Source organism: Lissotriton helveticus, chromosome 4_1, assembly GCF_964261635.1.
Source record: "Lissotriton helveticus chromosome 4_1, aLisHel1.1, whole genome shotgun sequence".
NCBI lineage: Eukaryota > Metazoa > Chordata > Amphibia > Caudata > Salamandridae > Lissotriton > Lissotriton helveticus.
Genome location: NC_136063.1, coordinates 1,290,988,665 through 1,291,013,799, shown reverse-complemented (window position 1 = coordinate 1,291,013,799; position 25,135 = coordinate 1,290,988,665). Strand labels below are relative to the sequence as shown.

At 43.4% G+C, this 25,135-nt stretch overlaps 1 protein-coding gene across 1 annotated transcript in view; it reads left to right on the top strand.

The window, feature by feature from the left end:
• Nucleotides 1-25,135, top strand: part of SCGN (secretagogin, EF-hand calcium binding protein) — a 504,919-nt gene that overhangs the window by 358,629 nt on the left and 121,155 nt on the right. Inside the window, exon 8 of the mRNA XM_078685785.1 lies at nucleotides 2,140-2,185. Coding sequence (XP_078541911.1) covers nucleotides 2,140-2,185 — 46 coding nt within the window. The remainder of the gene's footprint in view (nucleotides 1-2,139; nucleotides 2,186-25,135) is intronic.

Genomic DNA, 25,135 nt, shown 5'->3' with positions numbered 1-25,135 from the left:
AAGTGAAACCGCATGAGCACACACCGCCTTTCCCTTCAATCTGAGAGTGGAGCCACTCTAGAGGAATCGTAAGATGGCCCCAGATCTTTCTTGTAGCTTCTGCTCTCACTCGTTCAAGTGCATCATTCTCCAAGCCATCCTGTGTGGGGGAAGCCATCTGAAAGCAGAAATGCTTGCAGCAGGCCTGTCTCGTTCTACAGTATGGTGGCTAAGGCTGCACTGACACCTACTAGTGTAAAAATAAAACAAGGACAGCGTGGGAGGAACAAGGTGCGGTAGAGAGGGCTTGCAAAAAAATGCACTCTGACGGAGTGCAAAACTAAAAATAAACAACAAGCTGTGCGTGCACCTGTCGGAGATAGCACTGGAGGACAATTGACGGCGAGATAGAAGGGACATATATAACACAAGGGAGGGAGCACCACAATGGACAGTGTGAGAGGGCGAGCAGGGAACAATCAATGCAGCGGAAGGTGACAGATAGCAGGCACAAGTGAAAGAGAGAGACAGCAGGAAACATTTTAAAAAACACAACCCAGTCCAGAAAAGGCAGAACAAAGCTCTGGAAAGAGCCTCTGCTGTGGAAGAAACATCTCCGTCTCTCCCGAACAGATTAACGTCCATCCTGTGACACAAAGGCCAGTATTCTAATTATTGAAGCTTCCTTCCCTTTATATCAGTGCTCCTGGAAGTGTTTGTATTTCTCTGCTTCCTGTGAAACTCTTAGGAGATGCATACAAACACCTCAAATACTTCAGGATATGGAGAGATGCTTTTCTAGAGGATTAACTCCTGTCCTCAAAAACATGCAGTAAATAAACATTCCTAAAATGCGAGCTGCCACCTGAAAACATCGGACAAACAAACAAGCATGCTTGAAATGTGTGCAGCCCCGGGGAGTTGGGCAAAAAAAGTTTGACAAAGCAGATGAATAGGAGTACTTGGGCCATGGGCTACTGATAACAAAAAAACACACAAGGAGCAACATAAAAGTGGCTAGCACACAAACGAATGAAAACTGAGGGCGGGATACAAGCCCCCTTTAAGACTAGTATTAAATGCAATAGATTTCCACTGTGCTGGCAGACATAACAAAGCGGACTTACCTGCCATGGTGTAGTGCTCCCTAAAGTGATGAGTGAGCTCAAGCTGAATAGCTGCTTCTCTGCTGCCAATACAAGGCAAGTGTTCAGTTCATCTAATGTCTTTGTGTAAGAGACAGAATGGATCAAGATGCTTATTCAGTAAGCAACACAACCAATAACACAATGCAAGGTAACCAATCACATAACTTACTGAAGATTTAAAAAAAAGATATGGAGAGCTGCTTTTCCAGAGGTTTAACTCCTGTCCTCAAAAGCATGCAGTAAATAAACATTCCTAAAATGTGAGCTGCCACCTGAAAACATCGGACAAACAAACAAGCATGCTTGAAATGTGTGCAGCCCCGGGGAGTTAACACAATGCAAGGTAACCAATCACATAACTTACTGAAGATTTAAAAAAAGTCCCTGATTAACTAAATAGATATAAAATTATTGAGGATTTAAAGACGTATGCAAACATAAGATTCTTGGTGAGTTGAGCTCTGAAATTGATACTTCTTTAAGAAAATGCAGCAGCATGTAGGGTTTGTGAATATAGCACCTTACTTCGCATGCGTTTACAACACATAAGATTACATTGCAGTTGTTATACCAACTACGTTGTTACATCGCAGTACATTACAATGCAAGTTGTTACATCGACTTGCTGTAGGGGGCGCGCTGGACTTAGGAATAGTATAGTTTTCTCTTCCAACTCCAGTGTGCGCAACAGTAGGGAAGGTGTTGCAATAGTATATTATACTGGTCCATAGGTTAGCGCACCCCCTACAGCAAGTCGATGTAGCAACTTGCGTTCGAATGTACTGCGATGTAACAATGCAGTCGTCCTAACGACCGCCTTGTAATTGCATGCGTTGTAACGCATGTGATGTAATGGCTGTTTCCCTGAGTTTGTGTGCTACATTTGTACATTTCAATTAACGTATGTAATGGGCATGGCTTCTGCAACTGCATTTATTATTTTCCATTTTTGTGAAAATCAGTATATTTTTACTTGATAAATGTTATTATATGTATAATATTTCTCTTCCAGGATTCTCGCCCTTCAAGAAAACTTCCTTCTCCAATTTAAAATGGATGTAAGTATTAAGCCAATTAAAATCCAACAAAGAAGATGGGCACTAACCGTGATTATTCGCCTTTAATTCGACATTTTTCATTGTGACCATTCTAGAGGCATTAAAATATTTTGCTTCTGTATCAGTAACTAATGGACAATGACATCAAGATGTTCTAGCTGCAGTAGCAGTGCATATTACCTGAGGGATACATGCACATCTTGTATGCATGGAGCCATGTTACAAAATAACAAGCCATGAATGTGAATCAGGAGACTCCTTAGCAATGCTGTACTGGCGGTGCCAGTCAATTTATCATTTATGCTGGCCATATTTGCTGTGACAATTGCCCCAAATGACATGTGCAAGAATACCATTTGAAACTAGTCATTCAGTGCAAACAACAGTTCAAGACCGATGCAAAGTTGCCCAGTGCAAGTGTAACTTTGCTCATCACTGATTAAATATGTTATTCGGACAATTACTTCAAAACACTATTTGTCTGTTCATGATCCAGTTTTGCAGCCATTCACAGGTGCAGAAAGGTGCTATGTGGCTGTTTTTTAAGACATTATGGTGTGTGTACTGTGCATACATTAACACAATAACTACACTACATATGGCTGAAACACACACACATGCCGTGCGGCCCCCCTCTCCTATTGAATTTTGGCTGGGCCCCAGGGGATGGGGGAGGAGAGGGGCACCATATGACCCTCATTACATTTTGGCCAGGACCAGGGGAATGGGGGCCCCCAGGGCTAAAATCAGCCCAGGGAGGGGGACTTCAGACCGTCTCCCCCATTAACCTGTGACTAGGATACCCAGGGCTGGTCTGGGCCTGATGCTCATTTCACAGAAATTAAACTTCAAGAAAGCACTTACAAATATAAGCATAGCAGGCGCCCCATCTCCACTTCTATAAAGGACAAATGATTCCAACTCCAGGATTGGCGAAGGCAAAGCAAGTGTGTTTTATGGCAATTCCATATTGAAAGACCATCTGAACAGCTTTGTGGAGGTGAATGCACCGTTGAGCTATTGGAGATAATCTGTAGTGGCTGTTATGAATGGGTTTTTTCTTGTCCTTACCTGCTGAGAGCAGATTCCATGGTTCTCCCTTTAAATTGCTACAAGTATTTAAATGTACAAATCACTTGGAAGCTTTGCCATTTTGCGCCTCCCACCTTAGTAATATCTAAAGATCTTTCTGCCTTCTGCCTGGATGATGGACAGCTTAACAAGTGGCCCCCAGCATGTTTCCCACGGATTTTGGTTAGAGATTGCATATGCTTAGGAATATGAGGACATTTCCAACAAATAAAGAAGCACCTGCTTCATATGGCTAAGAAGAAAGACCTCTGTTAGGTGGAGATTTACCTCTTTGTAATATTGTTGTCTTCTCTATAGGAGGATTTATGTGATCACATATTGCTGGACAAAGGCGCACCAGGGACAATCACATTGCCAAAATACACACAATGTCACTGGTAACATTTCCTTATGTTCCAATACACAGCTGTAGTGTAGAATACGTACTTGACATTTACCCAAGGAGGTAGCATTTAGTAATAAACCAATAGGAAGTGCTCCACTTAGGTGGATATTTTGTGCAAAACTGTGGAGTCTTGTTGGGTTAAGTCACTGGTGCGGTTTCTTTGTGGCCCAGTCACTCACAGCTATTGACATACCCACACTTATACTTAGATACCCACTCACATACTCAGGGACTCACTCACCCACTGACAGACCCATTGAGGCACTGATATACTTGCTCACAGACCTACTCATGTACCCACTTACAGACCTACTCAGACACTCCCACAAGCACTCATATATGCACTCAGACACTCATGCACCCACTCTCAGATGCACTCAGATACCCTCACACAAACCCACTCAGACGCTCATGTACCCACTCACAGAACCTCTCAGCTACTCACAGACCCATTCAAACACTCATTAAACTCACTCAGGAACCCACTGAGATACTCATACATTTACTCACAGACTCAAAAACTGACTTAAACACTCATGGAGGCACTCGTTAACCCACTCAGATACTCTGACACCCAGTCACAGACCCACTCAGACACTCACTCACACACTCACTCTCAAAGGTTACAGGTCACAGTTAGGAAATACAATAAAAAACAACAACTTTAAAACCAAATGTTTCAGGGATGTTATAGTTAGGAAATAGCATTAAAAACGGTAGAAAGTCACCCAAAAACAAAGGTTACAGGGATGTTATAGTAAGAAAAAGGAATTTACAAACCTTAGAAATTCACTGAAAAAAAACCAGGAATGTTATAGTTAGGCTTGGATTTCACTTGTACAAAACCATTATAGTTACCTGCACTGACTACAACGTACGCCCCCGCAATGCACTGCTTATGACCTCCCATAGTTCATCACTCATGACTTAGTCAATGACATCACCAATGACATAATCTACAGAACCACTCACACACACACACACCTCTATACAATCTCTCAAATACCCACTCATACACCCTCACAGCCACTCACATATCTATTCACAGACCTATACAAGTACTGACACAACCACTCACTCACCCATAAATCACTCATACACCAGCCACTCACCTATGCAGCCACTCACATAGCCACACATTCACCCATACAGTTTATCTCTCATTCACACAAGCATACACTTATTCACCTATACAGCCACTCACACACCCACTCACTCACCCATACAGTCTCTCAACACAGCCACCCACTCAGCCATATAAGCACTCACAGTCTCTCACAACCGCTTACATGCCTTTTCACACATACATACAAGCACTGCCAGATCTGCTCATTCACCCATACAGCCATTCACACAGAGACTCACTCTCCAATATAGGCACTCACACACAAACTCACTTGGCCAAACATCCACTCAAACACCCACTCACTTACCACTACACCCACTTGCACACCCAGTCACTCACTCAAACAGCCATTCAAACACTCACCCATACATTCATTCACACACCCACTCATCCACCTATACTGCACACTCACAGCCTCTCACTTACTCATTCAACTACTGACATACCGACTCACAGACCCAAACAGCCACTCATGCATCCACTCATACACCCATACAGCCACTTACTCGGCTACTCACTTACCCACATAGCTTCTCACATACAGCCATTCAAACACCCCCTCACATATACTGATACAGACAGTCAAACAGCCACTCAGATCACATATGTTAGTATCACTCATTAGGAGGACACCTAGTATACTAATCTAACTTTTTAATAGGTTAATATATATGTTTAGTACTCATAAATGTTTAGAAAACATATACACTCACCTGATGATGTCATCAGTGATGTAGTTTGAGATATCATCAGTGATGTCACTGACCATGTCATGAGTGATGTAACATGTAACATGTGAGGTCTTAAGCAGTTTTTTTCAGCTATATGTATGTATATATATATATTGCTGGTTGCTGTGTTTGTTTCTCAATAAACGATTCAAACGGCCCCCGCGAGTGCTTTATTCCTGTGGAGGATTGACCACTTTGGGAGTTGGGAGCGTCAATTGAATAGCGGCAATTGAATAGCGAGTGCACCCTCGCGTGTCAGCACCCGCCCGCGAGTGCCGCGCATGTAGGTGTGTGGAGAGCGGCAATATATATATATATATATATATATATATATATATATATATATATATGTATGTGTGTATATTACCTACTGGCGGTCGCCAGTAGGTAGTTATAGTTAGGATTGATTTCCATAGGGAAATCGCAACATTCTATTGGGAATAACTTTGGCGCCGGATGAGGAATCTGCCTGAATTTTTCAGCAACTTTGCCTCGCGGCGCTCCGGTCCTTCCCTGAAAGATTGGGGGGGATTCGTCAAGCGGGGGCCGAGATAAAAGGGGGTCCCAAAACGTGTTTTCCCCATGTTAATTTCCATAGGGCGGTCGGTCGCACTTTTAGCTCGAAGGGCTGAATGGATTTTCACCAAACTTGGCAAAATTGTAGGGACTGGAAGCCCGATGTGCCTTTGCTATGTCTCAAGATATGTGCTCCAGAGGATTTTGAGTAATTTAGGTTAAAAAAATATATATATCTATAGCCGCGCCCCGGTACGCGCACCGGGGAGCGCACCGGGCGCGCTACGCGACTTGTGCACGGAAAGCTGATTGGCTCTCGGGTGTCTGTAAACATTCGAAACAGTCCTGAGCGGCCGCCATCTTGTGTCTCGGTAGGATCGAGACACAAGAGGTGGTAAAAACAAAGGGGGAAATAACCAAAAGGGGGCAGGGTAGACCCCCCCCTGACCCCCTAGGTTTGATGTGGGGGCCATAAAAGGGTCTCGCGGGTGAAACATTTTTTTTTATTTTTTTCGATTTTCGTGGGGGGAGCGCCCGGTACGCGCACCGGGGAGCGTACAGAGGAGCGTACCATGGGGAAAAATAGTGAAAATAATAGTGTAAAATAATCATTTTGAGTGATTACAGGTAGGGTAGCTCTGAAAAGAGCTTTTGGGTTCTGTGGCTGTTTTAGGTACCTACAAGTACATCCCACACACACCCACATGCACACAACCCCACACCCCCACACGCACACACTCCCCACACACACCTCACACACGCACACCTCCACCCACACCCAAACACCCCACACCCCCACACCGACACCTTACACATCCACACCCACACATCCCACCCCCCCCACACTCACACACACACCTCACCCCCCCAACACACACACACACACACAGATACCTCACAGACACACCCCACACATCCCACACACACACCTCCCCCCCCACACACACACACCTCACAGACACACTCACACATCCCACACATACACACACATCCTACACACATACCCCCCACACCCACATACACCCCACACACGGCTCACACACCCACACCCCCACCTACACCCAAACACCCCACACACCCACAGCCACACACACACCTTACACACCCACATCCCCCCCACACATGGGGAAAACTCAGTGAAACAGTAAAATGATAATTTAAAGTGCTTAGAGGTAGGGTAGGTTCGAATTGAATTGTTGTGTTGTGTGGGTGATTTAAATACCAACATGTAGGTACCAATGTAGAGTTTTAAATTCAATGTACACGTTTTTATATAGATATCTAGCATGTTGTTATAGAAGTTATTGTGGTATATGGAATGCATACCATAGTCTGTCAGGAAAGCAGAAACAGATCCTTTAAGTAGTCCCTGAGAAGACCTAGGGGATCATGGATAGTCTACTCTGCTCCCTTATGATGTTTTAAAATTGCACAGTATACTGTAAGTTTCACTTTATACTATAATATAAACATAATGATTTTGGTAGTACTTAATGAATTAGATATAAAAATGAATAATGTCTCAAAGAATTTTTAATTATTAAATAAAAATTTATTGGTTTGAATTTTCATAGTTCAATAAAACTTCCAGCATTACATCATCTGGAATCTCCTCAAACATGCATGTTTCTATATCTTGTAAACATTCAACAAATTGTTGATCCAAAGATTGATCCATAAATTCTTCATCAAAAAAATCTTCATTTAGAATATCCTCAGATGTCATCTCGAAGGAAATATTGATATTTTCTTGCTCCCCTTCCATTTTTTTGCTGTAAATTGCATAAAAAATAACTATATCAGTAGAGTTAGGGCACTGTTGGGTTTAAGTTCAGACAGGTAGTTCAGATTTTTTAACAGTGAAGTTAACTTTGGGCAGTGTTTGGTAACAGGCAGGAAGTAGAAATATAAAAAAGTGCCTGTGAAGAAGTGTAAGTAAATTCCTAATTATAGCAGAGAAGCCTAAGTCAATCCATAAATATAACAGAGGAGCCTATCTCTATCTATAACTATAGCAGAGGAACAGTAAACAATTATTAGAAAACGTTTTTACAAATTAACTTAAAGTGCCCCTTACAAATTATCAACCTACTTTACAGAGAGGTGAAGAAGAAAAAATGCGAAATACATCCTTTCAAGATGTACCTCAGGTAGTTGTAGTCAAAATGGCTGTGTTTCCCTCTCATTTTTCATTTATATTCATGTACATAACCAATCAAATGTCAGGAAAAAAAAATAGAAAATGAAAGTAACATTTTAATTGGTTGTAAATTCTAACACTTCAGATGTGTTTTTGTCATGTAATTTACCTCAGGATATTTAGACAGTGCTACAGCTCAAATGGCTCAATGGAATTCCACCAAATTTGTGAAAATGGTAGGGACTGGTATGTAGTATGGCCTTTTCTGTTTTTTACTATGTGATAAACAATCCCTCTGTGTTTCTCCCTCTAGCTCTCTTTCTCTTAACATTACTCTCTTTGTGTTCTTCCCTCATGCTAACTCCTTCATAATTTTTTTTTTCTTTTTTTTTGGGTACGCGCCCCGGTGCGCGTACCCTGAGGAAAAAAAATTGACAGAGATTCTTTAAAAATATAGGTTTATTCTTATAAAGTAAAGCTAGTTCTAAAAATAACTGTTTTTTTCTTCTTTTTGTTGTTTTATATCTTTTTTTATGTTTTTTTGAACATTTTGTACATTTTTTGGCTTTTCTGAACACTTTTATATTTTTTTTGTATTTTTTATGGGGAGAAACAAAAAACAGGGAATTGTAAATGGCTAAACTGGAGCATAAAAAAACCAGGAAAAATTAGTTTTTTTTTGTACACTTGTGGTTATCACCAGCAACCATAATAAGTTTGATGCTTTGCTCACCGTAGCAAAGTGTCTTGTTACAAAATTTGCATAAAATTTTGTAATTGCCAAACTTAGGTTGGATAGTATCCAATGGGTCTCTTGCCCCCGAACCCGATGGAGTGGGTTGTTTTGATGTTGAGGGTCTAGACGTTGATGGGGGTAGTTTACTACAGAGGTCCCTTAACTCTGCATTAGAATAATTATTTGGATGCCAACGCATCATGTGGCAAATCATGGTGTGATTCCCGAAGGAATACTTTTTGTTAGGGTTCCCCCTAGACAATTCAGCACCACAAATCAAGCAAGTTACCTTTGCCGCGTTGACTTTCTCAAAACCCCTTGGGATTTCATAGAACTCCCATACAAAGTGTTCTTTCGGTTTGTAGGGCTGTTTATCTTCAGGCAAGTACTGCCTTCTTTGTGCCTCCTCTTCATCATCCTCCTCCTCTTCCTCTTGACCACCAAGGTAATCTTCTCGTGGTCTTTTAGATGGTGGTGGTGGTGGTGGTGGTGGGGCAGATGCTCCAGCTGTTGCTGCTACTGTAGCCATGTTATTCAAGTAAAGAGTACAGATAGAACTCCAAACAGGTCTTCCTCAGTCAAAAGACAAAGTCAGAATAAAGAAAAAAGGTGTGGCTTTCATTATTTGGAAAACAAAACTGTTCTGAACCAATGAAAAGTGTTATTTTCAAGTCACATGATCCAGGCTTTAATCATTTGGAAACCAAAACTGATTTGCACCAATGAAAAGTGTTATTTTCAGATCACATGACCCGACGCGCTTACGCTACGCGCCCCGGGGCGCGTGGCGTAAGCGCGTCGAGACATTGCGCGATCGCATGCGATCGCGTGCTTCCGGGTGCGCTTACGCAGTGCGTCATATGACGCATCACGCGACTGCGCGAAACGTCACGATGTTGTTTTCGTTCGCGGGAATAGCGCTAACGGGGTGCTCCCCGGTACGCGCCCCGGGGCGCGCCGTAACATTGCGCTTACCCGTGCGTTCACTGGTACGCGCCCCGGGAGCGCTCCGGGCAAAAAATATTTAAAAAAATTACAAAAATTACAAATAAAAAATTACTTATTTATACAATATAAAATTCGTTATAAAAAATATTACTTTTCATACCTATAGAGATTTGCTATTACAAAACCATTGAAATTCACTGAAAAAACCATAGGTTTCACATCAGTTATAGTTAGGAATTAACATTAAAAAACCTATTAAATTCACTGAAAAAACCATAGGTTTCACACCAGTTATAGTTAGCTGGAAATTTTACTCGCATAAAACCATTGAAATTCCCACCTTATAGTTAGCTGGACTCACTATAACTTGCGCGTGCAATGCACTGCTGATGACGTCACATATTACATCACTCATGACATGGTCAGTGACATCACTCATGACATCACTGATGACACCATCCTTGTGACAGAGTAACAGACCTCCTTTCACTGTAATGTAACCCTTGAAACACATATTCAAAAATAGAAACTAACATTTTCAAAAAAATGGAGATATCCATACCAGTTACAATAACCAATTCAATAATTCCACCATCTATATACACATCCACTCATTCACCAACAGTTCTATATAGTCACTCATACATATACTCACTCATCATATGTAGTGATACAACTATACATACTGTTACACACCGACAGTCATCCAAAAGATACTCTCACACATACTCACACATGCAAATAAACTATTGAACATCCATTTATTTGCATATACAGATATACACACACTACCACTTTACTTCTAAGGAAACTTACGCATTCTTACTCTCTTAAACAATCACTTATAGAAACACATACTAATTTAAACAGGAACTCTTACAATCCCTCACGCTCACATATACTCACTTATATACATCAATATTCACATATACTAGATTAAAACATATGTAGTTACTGATAAAGACACTAGTGAGACAGTCATTCACTCACTAACACACACATATACACTCATCCACCCATACAGTCCTGCACATATGCTGTTTTCAAAACACATACAAACAGAGAGTCAGTCATTCATGCATCTATGTGCTAAGTAATACCCCCACCAAACCATACAGATACTCATACAGATACTAAAACAAAAAAAACTTCTAACCCATATACATACACATGTAGCTACTCACCAACCCATGCAGCCACTTATACACAAAGTGAAACACTAATACATATATTTAAATATTTAAACATTAGTCACTAATATATGTATTCACTAAGATACACTTAATAAGCCAGTTAACCAATCAAATTTTTTTTTAAAAACATCCCTTTAGACACTTATTTAAACATTTATTCTTCCATCAACTTTTACATATATATATATTACACATATTTATTTTTTAAAAAGACACACATTCACTGGATGGTGTCATCAGTGATGTCATGAGTGATGTCACTGACCATGTCATGAGTGATGTAATATGTGACGTCATCAGCAGTGCATTGCACGCGCAAGTTATAGTGAGTCCAACTAACTATAACGTGGGAATTTCAATGGTTTTATGCGAGTAAAATTTCCAGCTAACTATAACTGGTGTGAAACCTATGGTTTTTTCAGTGAATTTAATAGGTTTTTTTAATGTTAATTCCTAACTATAACTGATGTGAAACCTATGGTTTTTTCAGTGAATATATATATACACACACACATACAAATACATATATTACTCAATGGTGGTCGCCACTGGGTAGTTATTGTTAGGTTAGCTGCTCTACAAAACTTTCCAAAAAGGTACTACTTTTTGACTAGTTTGTGCATGTAAGAGTCATCAAGCGGGGCCCGAGAAAAAGGGGAAGCCCTAAAACACAAAATCCAATGCATTTTCCCTACACCTTTTAAAGAAGGTCTGCAGCAAAAACTGCCAAACGGAATTACACCAAATTAGGCAGGAAGCTAGATCTTGGTCTGCAGATTGTAATTTTGTCATTTGGTGTAAATCCGTTCAGTCGTTTGTTTAGGAATTAGGGGTCAAAAGTATTTGTATATGTGAATGGGTGGGTCTGCGAGAGGCTCAAGATCTCTTGTGGGAGTGCCACTTTGAAAATGGAGCATTCTGTTTGGCCCAAGGAGCTTTTATTTCTCTTGAGCCAATTCAGACTCCCATGGTTGCCAGCAACAAAAGAAAAATGTGGCAGGCAGCCATTACAGGATTCAGAGATTTAGTCCTCTGTTCTGAAGTGTTTAAATTAAAAACAAAATATCTAAGGGGGCAGGGTAGGGATTCTCTCCCCTGTAGGCTTCATGGGAGGGGGTACCCAGAGGGACCCTGGTGCCAAAAACCAAAAAATAATCAGCATATTTTGCTGAAGGATCTAAACAAAAATTCAAAATGGCAAATGCGAACACATTGTTTAATTATAGACCTGGGGAGCCCAACCAAGTGCTGCAATCAAAAAGGGTATGGTGGCATGAACCCTGAGCCAATCTAGGCACCCAGAAGCACACACTAGGGGCCAAAATCACCAAGAACGTGGAGGGGGCCTAAACTTTTTAAAAGGGAAGGTGCTGCACAACCTCCCTCCCTGAGCCTTCTATGGCCCCAGGGACCCCATCTCCTAGGGCCGGCTCAATAAAGTGTCCTAGGGAGCCCACCCCTGTGACACATACCTGTTATTCCTTCTGTCTGGCAGGAACATTTTTTAATCTACCACATTGAAAATGATCCAGCCAGCTGAGAGTATACTTTTGATCTGTTTTGCTCCCTGCACTGATGCTGACAGGGAAGCAGATCAATTGCTTGCTACCACACACAGGAAGCAGTAGAAATAGCTGCTCCCTGCAAGGAGGAGCCTTGCCCTCTCCCTGGGGCTGTGAGGGCCCTGGGGCTTCTACTGTGGCCTTGATGAGTGGGGCTGAAAATAGCTTAGGGATGGGGTCCATGCAGGTCCCTTCCCTTTAAGAAAAGTAGTGGCCCTGAAGAATTAGATCCCCAGTGCCTTGAGGGGCTCGCGCCCGCTCTCCTCTTTAGTAAAAATAAAATCAGGCCTGGGGGATGGTATCCCCTGGGCATAATGCAGCCTTGGAGAGGGGGTTTTGCAGCCTCCACCCCTTTAACAGAAAAAAAGCCCTGGGGGAGGGACTACCCAAAGCCAAATAAGGCTTGAGGAGGGTGCCTTGCAGCCCCCTCCCCTTAAAAAAAGGTCCTGAGGGATCGAGAAAGCTCCCTTTTTATTAAGCTGAGGCCCTGTGGTGCACTCCCCACGGTCAATAATGGCTCAAGGAGGGGGCCTCGCAGCCACTTTTCCACTTTTAAAAAAAGGCCTTGGCGATTGGGTCTCCAGGGCCTAAATAGGCTTGGGGAGGACGAGGTCCCACGCCCCCCTTCCCTTTATAATATATATGTTCCAGGGTGATGGGGTCCCCAGGAACATAATAGGCATGAGCAGGGGGGCCATGTGCCCCCCACTTTAAAATAAAAAATGGCCCTGGTGGATGCAGTCCTCAGGGCCTACAGAGGTTCAGGAAAAGGGGACTGCCTATATATAGCCTTGTGGGATGGAGTCCCCCATGGCTAATGAAGCTCGGGGAGGGGGGCAGTGCACCACCATCCATTTTTGTTTTTAAAAACACAACCCGTTTTTATGGTAATAAAATGTTAAATTACATAAAATAATCCCTAGAAATTCACTAAAAAAAACAAAGGTTAACGTAATGTTATAGTTAGGTGAATATGAGAACATTTGAGATGTTTTCTTTTTGTTTACATTTTTTTATTGAGCAGTGCAAGGACAGAACAACATTATAATAAATGTGGACGTCAGTAATAGAAAAGGAAAGAAAACACACAAATCTGGACTTAACTCACACATTCTTACACATATGTCAACTGAAACCCATCAAGCATAAATGCATGTTCCCAAAACAGCCGACTATGAAAAAATACCACATAGGTCCAGCTAAACCATCTATTAATTTAACAACTACCTAATAATCTATGAGACCCTAAAGTGACATGTGCATTGTTGCCTTCAGTTGTAATAATATGCATACATACATAATAATAGTAAAGTGAAATGTGCATATTTGTCTTCAGTTATAATAATATACATACATACATAACATCCTCCAAATTACAGCTGGAGTAAAAATACTTCTTCTCATAATCATCGCATAACATTAAATAAACAAACAAAAATACATCAATGCGTGATTTTTAACCTTGTAGCTGTGCAAACAATAGCAATCTTACAGTACAATCCTACTTCCCCTTAATTATAAGGGCCTATAGTGCAAAGTGCTAAAGTGCTAAGTTCCTGTCAATATATCCCCCATAAAAACCCCCTCCAAACCTCCAAGTAAGAAAGCCTAATGTACCATGTGCTAAAGTGCTTGTTTTTTATCAAAATATCCCAATTATCCATAAACTTCCAAACCGCTGTAAACTTTTTTATTGCCCCAACCCGTTTAGCTTATGCTTCTTCCAATCTCCTTATCTTTTGCATTTTATTTATCCATTTAGGATAAGATGATACCTCTTCCGATCTCCAGTTTTGAAGAATCAAGGAACGGGCTACTGTGGAGCAGATTGAAATGCACACCTCTTCGGCTTTGGTCAGATCTGACCTTACTTTCGAATAACCGAAAAGAGCCACTTCTGTCTCGGGATCAAGCTTTTTTTTAATAGCCTGGCTCATCACTGAGAAGATCTTGCTCCAAAACACTTCAAGCTTAGGACATGTAAAAAATATATGAAGCCAGTCTCCCTCACCATGAGACTGGCATTGAAACACGTATTTTCAACATCCGTATAGCGCTTATTTAACGTTTTCGGAGTGCAATAAGCCAGCCACTGTGACAAAAAGCCCATTCTTTTAAAATGTGCTGCTCTAAGAGCCTTACTCCCTACCTGGGCTATCAACTGCCATTCTTGAAGAGAGAAGGTGCAGTTAGTTTCCCAAGTTATTTTTCCCAGGAATACCTAAACCTGGGGAGTACCTTGTGTTTTATCAGGACAGAGTACCAATTTCCTACCCTCTTTAATTTCATTTTATATAGGGCTTGACTTGATTAATTGGCCCATCACTTGACAATAGATTGTATTTTTTAATAACATTTACAATCTGCAAGTACTCCAGGAAGCCTGCTTTATTTCAATTACCAGATCTACTTAAACCTCATGCCAAGAGATCACTGCATAGCAATTAGAAAATGGCCCAGGTCCTCAAAACAACACTTCTTCCATCTCTTAAGCCGACTGGAGTGAATTTGCAGCCCGAAGACTCGACATTCCTCTAACTTCAGAAAAATAAACCCTGAAGAGACCACTTGTTTAAAAAAAGATTGCAGTCTATCAGAATATTCACAAATTGTCTTATAGCGGGACTTTTTAGGTAGTTTAGATGTTTTTTTGTAAAAGATTGGAATTTGAGAGCCGGACTCATGAATCATTCTTTCAAAAAAGAAGGTATCTATCTGCCCAATAGGTTCCAGTAAACGTGCTGTAAGGTCTAGTAAAGCAGCCTCGTAGTAAGTTCAAATGTTTGGTAAGGCTAGACCCCCTTAACTTATTTATAGCTGTAGTATGGGCAACTTAACCTTGGAGGCCTTCTTGTTCCACACAAATTCCCTGAACATTGAATCAATTTCTTTAAAATATTTAAGATTGATTTTCATATGTATATTTATTAAAAAAATATTAACAAGAGAAGAATGGACATTTTTAAAAGTGCTACACGGCCAATCAAAGTCAAAGGTAAAAGTGTCCACTTATCCAAAAGTGTTTTAATATTATTTCTCATGGCTAGATTATTCAAACTAAATAGTTGTTCTACTTGATTGGAGATGAAGATACCGAGATATCTAATTGGTTCTTCTTTTAATGCCTTGAGTTTTAAATTAGGGGGTAAAAAGTTACACTCCACACTAAGTATTAAAATCTCCATTTTATTTCGATTTTTTTTGTAGCCTCCTATTTGTTCAAATTTACTAAATTCTTGAAGAACTTCTTCCAAGTTCTGTTTATTCGGACATAAGTACATAATTAGCCATCCCTTCGATTGGAGCTCTAATCAGGGGATTTGCGCAGATTCGAATGGCCATGGGTTCAATAAAAAAAGTAAAGAGAATAGGTGACATCGGGCAGCTCGTCTGGTTCCTCGGTTTATTTCCACTACCGCTATTGAATCACCGTTTATTATAACCCGAGCTTGAGCACCTTGATATATGTTTCTCAGCATACTTGAAATTTGGGCCGGATTGCCGAATTATCCTAGACCAAAAAAAGTGCATCCCAGTTGACCAAGTCGAACGCTTTTTCACTGTCGACCATAGTAATAAAGGTGGGTATTGTATTATTAGTCACATAATCAAGGGAATGAATTAAAAACCGGGTATTAGTAGACATCGACCTTCCTGCAATAAACCTGGTCTGATCACAATGGATTAATGCCTGAGCGATAGGAACAAAATGTTGTGCCCAGACTTTCATTAATATTTTAAAATTGGCATTAAGAAGACTAATTGGCCTATATGAATTAACATCCTTTCCACTTTCCCCCTTTTTAACAAAACTAACCAGTATGGACTCCTTAAAAGTTGTAGGGACAACACCTCCCTGTTTCTTATTATTAAACAGTTTAGCCAAAAAGGGGGTCAGCTCCTTCAAATCTTTTTTATAAAATTCAATTGGGAGCCCGTTGGCTCCACAGGCTTTAGCCCCTGCACAATAAACTTTACCACACTTATAATTTCTTCTTCCGAAATATCCAGCTGGAGCTGTTCCGCCATTGGCCCTGTAAGAGTAGGGAGATCAACCTCCTCGAAGTAATTGTTAATCTGGTCCGCTCATGCTTCATATCTAGTAGTATATAACTGCGAGTAATGCTCTAGAAATATTTGAGCTATATCTTCTTTATCTGTTAGAGAGATTCTGGTCTTGGGGTCAGTGATTTCGGTAATCATGGCTGCTTCCTGCTTAGTTTTAGTAGTTCAGGCAAGCATTTTGCTAACCATTTGACTCTCCTCATGTACTCGCTGTTGATATGTTCTGGAGCTGGCAATCTCTTTTATTATAAAAAAAAACTCCTTCAATTCATATTTCGCCCTATCTAACTGAACCCTGGCATCCCCCGTCCCCGCAAGCTGTGTATTCCTTGCTTTCATTGCCTTCTCTACGGCCTGCCGAAGTGTCAGAATGTTCTCCCTCCTCTGTTTAGCTTGAGCCGCTGAATGTGCAATTATTTGCCCAGGAAGGGCAGCCTTAAACCCCCCACCGAACTGAAAATATTTGTGCTGTTTCATTTATCTAGAAAAATTTGGCAATCCATGCCTTTGTACCAATCACCCATTGAGGATCCTGCAGGAGGAGACGATCCATCTGCCACCTGGGTCTTGGCCTCCTACATTCCTCAATACCTACTTCAAGTTTGATAAGGGAGTGGTCAGAATATGGATTTATCTCCATTGCTGTGCTTCTATAGCCCAAGGATTGAGATATTAAGAAAAAATCAATTCTGGATGCCTTGTGAAATTGATTAGAATAGCAGGAAAATGTCAGCTTTGTTGGATTGGCATTGTGCCAAGGGTCTATCAAAACATGTTCCTGTCTTAATACTGCTATCACTTTCTTGGTTTTGGGTTTTAGCTCTTTTTTATTTTTATTCGAAGTATCTTTCTTTAGATTTTGGATAAAATTAAAATTGCCACCCAGGATTATCTTCCCCTGTACCCCCCTAAGTATCTCAATAATTTTAAGTAGGGCTTTGGTGTCACCTGGGAAAGGGCCATAGTAATTAATAACATTTGATATTGTGCCCTTTGGTTTGGCCTCAACCCAGATCCATCTTCCCTGGGGATCTCTCCGAATTTGGCCAAATACCCAGGGAAGATCACTGCAGAAATATATACCTACCCCTCTTTTGGCCAGCCCCGCTGAGGCAAAAAGGCATGTGAAAACCATCTATGAAGAAATACATTTGGGGAATTCGTTTTTAAATGTGTTTCCTGTAGGAGTAAGACTTGAGGTGAAAAGGAAGCTAACCATCTAATTAATATCCGTATTTCTTTTTATTTAGTATCCCATTAACATTCACATAAAAAATACAACACTTACTTAACATTTTTAGCAAAGTATCAATAAATTATACCAGTTGACTCAGAAACTCTCACAATCCTGACAATCTTTCCAGTAATGTCCTTGCTGCTGCTCATTTTACTACTGTTTTTAGTCTCCCCCATCTCCCCTCCCCTCCCCAAAAATGTAGCCCTGCAACCCACATTTTACCCATTCTACTCTTGGGGTGCCTTGACCCTGCACCCTCAGTGACCAACCCCCCTCACACAAAGGAGGAAATATTCCACAGTGGATCCAAATTTAAAGCAACCTCATCTTAAAGCAGTGATTTCTTTCAGATGCTCCTGGGCTTCCTCAACCCGCGTAAATAAATGGAACTTACCTTTGACAAGCACCCTTAACTTTGACTGCTGCGCAATGGATGCCTGCGCCCCCTGTGCTTTAAATAGAAGTAGTAACTTCACAAATTCTTTACGTCTTCCTGCCACCCCTGCTGACATGTCTGAAAAGATCCTACATTTTGTGCCCTCATCGATAGCAAATTGGCTCTGCTGGATAGCTTTTATCAACACATTCTCTTTAATCCTATAATCGGAGATGTTCACTAAGATTGTACGAGGGTACTTTGAATTAGGAAAGGGATGGGCAGGAACCTAGTGGGCCCTAGTTAGTGTTAAATCCCCTGCGTGATCCGTGAGTACTTTCTGCTTGATTAATTCTTCCACCCAGCGGAGGGCATTGGAACCCTCCTTCCCTTCGGGCACTCCTACTATTCGAAGATTTGACCGACGCCAATGATTCTCCAGATCTTCCACTTTGGACTCAAGTGCGATCTTATCTGCTGAAACCTCATTGATTTTATGAATTGAATCGTAGAACCCATCTGGTCCTCTAAATAGGCAATCCTTGATTCTGCCTCTACAAGCCTTGATGGAAAACCCACAATAGATGCCTCAAAAAAGATCTCTGACTAATCAGGCAGATTCTCCATCTTCTGGCTTGATGGATCTCCACCCTTCTCTGCTAAGGCACCAAGAACTATTTTAGGGTTCTGCCCATTCTCTAGTTGCTGCTGTTTTAAAATGTTTTCGGCAATTAAGACTAATTTAGAAGGGGGCTGATGCACGGCTGTGGCACTTGAAGGGTAAAGCAAAGAATTCCCTTCCACTGAATCAGAGATGATAACGATGAAGAGGTTGCAGCCATAACTGTATCCTCGGGGGGGGGGAGAGATATGTAACCCTTCAAAAAAATTAGATGTTGTTTCATCCCCAGGGGTTGTTGGAGAGACTGTACTTATTGGAGATGGACCCTGAGTCACAAGAGGCTGCATACTCTTTTTGATGAACATTGGAAAATCCCTACAGTTCTTAGATTCAGCCATCTTCAGTCCTGGCCTGGAACTCCCAGTCAGGCGTCAGAACGTATTAGTTACAGAGGTGAGAGTCCCCCCTTTCGGTAGCTGTAAAGTTAGCACGGATTGTGGCTCGGATTGTACCTCCGAGTGATCTTCTGTAGAGCTCTCAGAACTGGAGCTCACTACAGAATGATTCATACTGGCTGGGATTTTTACTACGGATGACGCCCCTTTTGCTTGTACAAGGCGCCTTTTAGTTTTCATCCCGGTCGCCACTTCTACCCTGGCTACTGCGTTGGACTGCTTTTGGTGCCTTCCCATTTTGCTGTGTAGTTGTAAATTTTCTCCTCCTTTAAAAATTTAAATACTTGCAATCTGTAATGCACTGAGCTCCTGAGGCGGAAGCCAGGAGTGAGATCCTGCTTTTTTAAAATTGATTGTCACTGTTAACTATTTGTGTTTTTAAGAACTCACCCTCTGCTCCTCATCTGGTTTCCAGCAGCGGATTTACCGCTGCCGCGACACCTCGAGACAAACACCCCTCGCCGCCATTCCGGCAAGGCCGCTGGCCACGCCCCTGCCTCGGAGGCCACGCCCCCTGCCGAGCACTATATATAGACGCTGACCCCTAGCGCCATCACTGTAATGCACTGAGCTCCTGAGGCGGAAGCCGGGAGTGAGATCCTGCTTTTTTAAAATTGATTGTCACTGTTAACTATTTGTGTTTTTAAGAACTCACCCTCTGCTCCTCATCTGGTTTCCAGCAGCGGATTTAGCGCTGCCGCGACATCTCGAGACAAACACCCCTCGCCGCCATTCCGGCAAGGCCGCAGGCCACGCCCCTTTCTCAGAGGCCACGCCCCCTGTCGTGCACTATATATAGACGCTGACCACTAGCGCCATCACTGTAATGCACTGAGCTCCTGAGGCGGAAGCCGGGAGTGAGATCCTGCTTTTTTAAAATTGATTGTCACTGTTAACTATTTGTGTTTTTAAGAACTCACCCTCTGCTCCTCATCTGGTTTCCAGCAGCGGATTTAGCGCTGCCGCGACACCTCGAGACAAACACCCCTCGCCGACATTCCGACAAGGCCGCAGGCCACGCCCCTTTCTCAGAGGCCACGCCCCCCCCGGCCGCCACTCCATCTACCTATAAATTATGTGCATCTTCCGGACACGCAGCGGACGAGCGCAGCGGGCGCGACGTTTGCGCGCCAAAGGTAAGCCCGTCTGCGCCCGTCCGTGCCCGACCGGGTCCAGGGGCCCCCCATCATGCCCAATCTATACAATACTCCTCCGTGCAGCTGGTCAACCTCCAAGGCCCGTGGCCTCTGGACGATATTGTGACCGCACGAATCGACAGGCTGGGACTGACTGCCCCGCTCTTTTCACCCCACTCCCCCCCTCATCTTTTCCTCCTACCATTGGTCCCTGTCCTGATCTACTGCCTCCTCCTGCCCCCACCACCCTATCCGCCTATTACCTTAACACCAGGTCAGCAGTCAAGCACTGCCATGAACTCTTTATCTTACTGGACCTGCACAAACCTGATCTCTTATTCCTTACAGAGACATGGTTCGGTGACAACTCCCTTCCCTCTCTACTTGCAGCGCTCCCTGCCTCATATTATACTTTACGAGCCGACCGACCCTCCGGCAAATTGGGCGGCGGCGTCGCCCTGATTGCCCGTAGAGAAATCTCCTTTCAACCTCTAGCTTTCTCCCCATCGGCTCTTCAGACTTCTTAGTTGCTCGCTCACTCTCCTTTAGCACTCCTCTCACCTGTCTTCTTATGTACCACCCCCCCACCCTCTCAACTCTTTCTTCCTAGCTTCCAAGATTTGGTGGCCACCCTAGCAGTTAACAACTCCTCCATCTTGGTGGTAGGAGACTTTAACTTTTGGCCCTCAGACCCGGCTGAATGTTCTACATCGAAAGAATTCTCGGATACCCTTCGTTCCCTCAATTTCGTCCCCCACGTTCACTCCCCAACCCATATCCAGGGCCACACCCTTGATCAGATCTGGTCCCTTAACTGCCCAGTAACTTCTCTGTCTACCTCCCCTTGCTCTTGGTCGGATCACTTCCTGATCTCATTTTCCCTACTCCTCAGCTGAGTCCCCAAGCCCTGTCCTCCCAAAAACATCTGGGCGCGCTCCTGGAACCACGCGAATGTGGCCTCTCTGTCCGCCATACTCTCCGCTTCCAGCCCGGACCTTTACGGGTTGTCATCTTCCGCGCAAGCCGACTCCATCAACTCTTGGCTTCAAACAGGCTGCGACTTAGTCGCCCCCCTAAGGCGGGTGTCATCCAGGCGCACGAACGACGCGAACTGCTGGTTCAATGAGGAACTGAAGGCTCAAAAACTCAGTGTCCGCCGTGCGGAACGGACCTGGAGGCGAGACTATTGTCCGAATCTTAAAAATCAGTACATCACCCTCCTGGCATTGTACAAAAAATCAATCCTGCCGACCAAGAAAGCTTACTTCTCTAAAATCCTAACTGCCGAAAATCAGCCCAGAGAAATTTTCTCCATCGTCCACGATCTTGCCTACTCTGACCGCGTTACCCTTAAACCCTCTCCTTCCCAGCTCTTATGCAATTCCCTCAACTCTTTTTTCCTAGATAAAATTTCTAACATCAAAGCAAACATCCCTCCCCCTTCCTCCTTTGTCGACCCCCAGTGCCTGCCAGTCGGAGTACACCTTGACTCCATCCCCCTTCTTACAGAAGAATCTTTCCTCTCCCTCCTGTCCACGGTCAAATCAGGCTCCCCTCTGGACCCTTGTCCTGCTCACATCCTGAAACCGATCTACTCAGCTTGTGTGCTGCCCCCTCTTAACTTCCTCAATAGCTCATTGTCACAAGGCATTGTTATTCCACCCCTCAAATCGGCCATCATCCTTCCTATTCTCAAAAAACCTGGCGCTGACCCTTCCGCTCTTGTCAACTACCGCCCCATCTCTTTATTGCCCTTTCTGGGGAAGGTACTGGAGCGCCATGTGACCAGAGCACTTAGTACCTTTGTGGAGCAGAACAGTGTACTAGCCCCCCGTCAGGCTGGGTTTCGCCCCGCTCACTCCACGGAGTCCGTAGTGTTATCGGTCCTTGACAACCTCAGAGAGGGCATGGACACTAACCACCCCCAGGCCCTGGTCCTCCTCGATCTCTCCGCCGCATTTGACACGGTCGACCATTCCATCTTACTTTCCCATGTCAGGGCGGCGGGGATTGGAGGTTCGGCCTTGGTTTGGCTGTCCTCCTTCCTGAGAGACCGCACCCAGGCAGTGCGCTTGGGTGACTTCTCGGCGGACTCCCGCGCAGTTCAATGCGGGGTCCCCCAGGGCTCTTCCCTTTCCCCTCTTTTATTTAATTTGTATATTGCCCCTCTCATTTTTGCCCTTCAACAGCTGGAGGTCTCCGTCTACAACTATGCGGATGACCTCCAGCTTATTTTTTCTTTATCCACATCCCCGAGTCCATGTCCAACATCCAGTCTGTCATGGTTTTTTCAGGGACTGGATGAACTACAACCACCTGAAGTTAAACCCCGACAAAACTGAGCTGGTTTTGACAGGTGGTTGCTCCAGTCCCTGGACCACCCTCTTCTGGCCCCCCTCATTAGGTCCCCCCCTCCCCCTTCCTCATCTGTAAAAACCCTTGGGTTCAAACTGAATGACCAACTCACCCTTCACTCCCAAGTCAGCTCTGTTGTGTCTTCTTCTTTTCTCTCACTCCGCACTATTCGTAAAGTCTCTTGTTTTTTTTCTTTTCCCGCCCTTAAGCTCATAGTCCTGGCGATGGTAACCTCTCGCCTGGACTACGGCAATGCCCTTAACTGTGGCATGCCCGCCTATAGCATGCGACGACTCCAGCTGGTCCAAAACCAGGCGGCTCGCCTGGTCTTCAACTTTGCTAAATCCCATTACGTCACTCCCCTCCTCAAGTCCCTACACTGGCTCCCCATCCGAGAACGAGCCCAGTTCAAGCTGGCCTGCATCACCTTTCAGGCCCGGATCGGCGCAGCCCATGCCTTTATCTCTTCAGAAATCAAACCCTACGTCCCGGTCAGGGAGCTACGCTCATCCGCCCAACAACTGCTCATAGTTCCTCGCTTTAAACGCAAAAAGTGGGGAGGCATGACATTTTCTACACTCGCCTCTGCTTTTTGGAACTCTCTCCCTGCTCACCTCAGATCCTGCGCCCAATACACTCTCTTCCGTAAGGCGCTAAAAACTTTTCTTTTTTCACAAGCCTTCTCTACATAATTTGTTTCTTCCTTTTTTCCCCTGACTTCTAGCCCTCCTGGGCTCAGTACTTTATAGGGCCATGAAACCGCCAGGTGTACGCGCGCTCTATAAATATTTTAAACTCAAACTCAATCTATTTGGAGAATCACTACTCTCCACCTCCACTTCTGTGAGTTTACTACATGGAACAGCAAATCGCTAAAATATCGCAAAAAATATCTCTCTTTTTGAGGGGTAGCAGTTTCTTCCTTTTTTTCCCTTTTCTTCCTCCTCTCCCCCTTTGTAAAGTTTCCAGCTGTTACTGTCCGGCTACAGTCTCCACTTAGTCTCCATTTAGCTGTTTAGTTACTCCAATTTGCAAAGACTAGCTAGCAGCCTTTCACGAGGAACAAAGATATGAGGCAGCGCACCTCCTGCATTTTGAAGCCTCTTACCGGTTGAGGATGTTAACTCCTGGTTGCTCCTCAGTCCTCAGCCTTCCGCTTTTAGCCTTTTGCCTAAAATTGCTTCCCACAGTATCTCACCGCCTTTCGCCGCAGCCTTACACCTCCATTAAGGCGCTGTACTCGTCTGCCAAATCAGCTCCCTTGGGGTGTCGGTAAGTGCTCATTATCAGCTCCTCTATTGGGCTCATTAACTTCACGGCGCTTCAAAGAAGTTTCAGATTGGCGTTCCTTATTCTGCCGCGATCGTCATTCCTCTCTCCACTGCGGGCTTCCCTCAGGTGGGCGGGGCCTCAGTCACCTCGGCTACGGAGAGGCGGGAATCTCCATAGCAAACCCTACTGCCAGAACATTTGAGATGTTATCAGAGCTGTCATAAATGATGTCATAGAACATGAGATGAGTGATGTAATACGTGAAGTCATAAGCAGTACATGGCGGGTGAAAGTTTTAGTCAGCTCTCCTAACTTTAACTGGTGAATTTGGTGGTTTGTTTTGTTCAAAACATTAATGTTCTCACTGACATATTCATCTAACTATAACACTACTTAATCTTAGTTTTTTTCAGTGAAAAGAAATATATATATATATATTATTATATTATATATATATATATATTTCCCATGCAATTTTCCATAGGGCGGTTGGCCTCACTTTTAGCTCAAACGGCTGAATGGATTTTCACGAAACTTGGCAAAATTGTAGGGACTGGTAGCCCGATGTGCCTTTGCTAGGTCTCAATATATGCTCCAGTGGATTTTGAGAAATTAACGTTCAAAAAAATATATATATCTGTAAGCGTGCTCCGGGCAGCGCCCCGGTTCGCGTACCTGACACGTAACGGAACTTCGCGAAGCGAAGCTGATTGGCTCTCCGGTGTCTGTCAACATTCTAAACAGTCCGGAGCGACCGCCATCTTGTCTCTCGGTAGGATCGAGAGACAAGAGGAGGCCAAAACAAAGGGGGAAATGACCATAAGGGGGCATAGTAGATCCTCCCTGACCCCCTAGGTTTGATGTGGAGGCTTTAAAAGGGCCCCGCGGGGCAAAACATTTTTTTTTAAAATGTGTTTTTTTTGCGTGGGGAGCGCCCGGTACGCGCACCGGGAAGCGGTCTGGGGAGCGTACTATAAGGAAAAAAGAATGATAGACTATGATA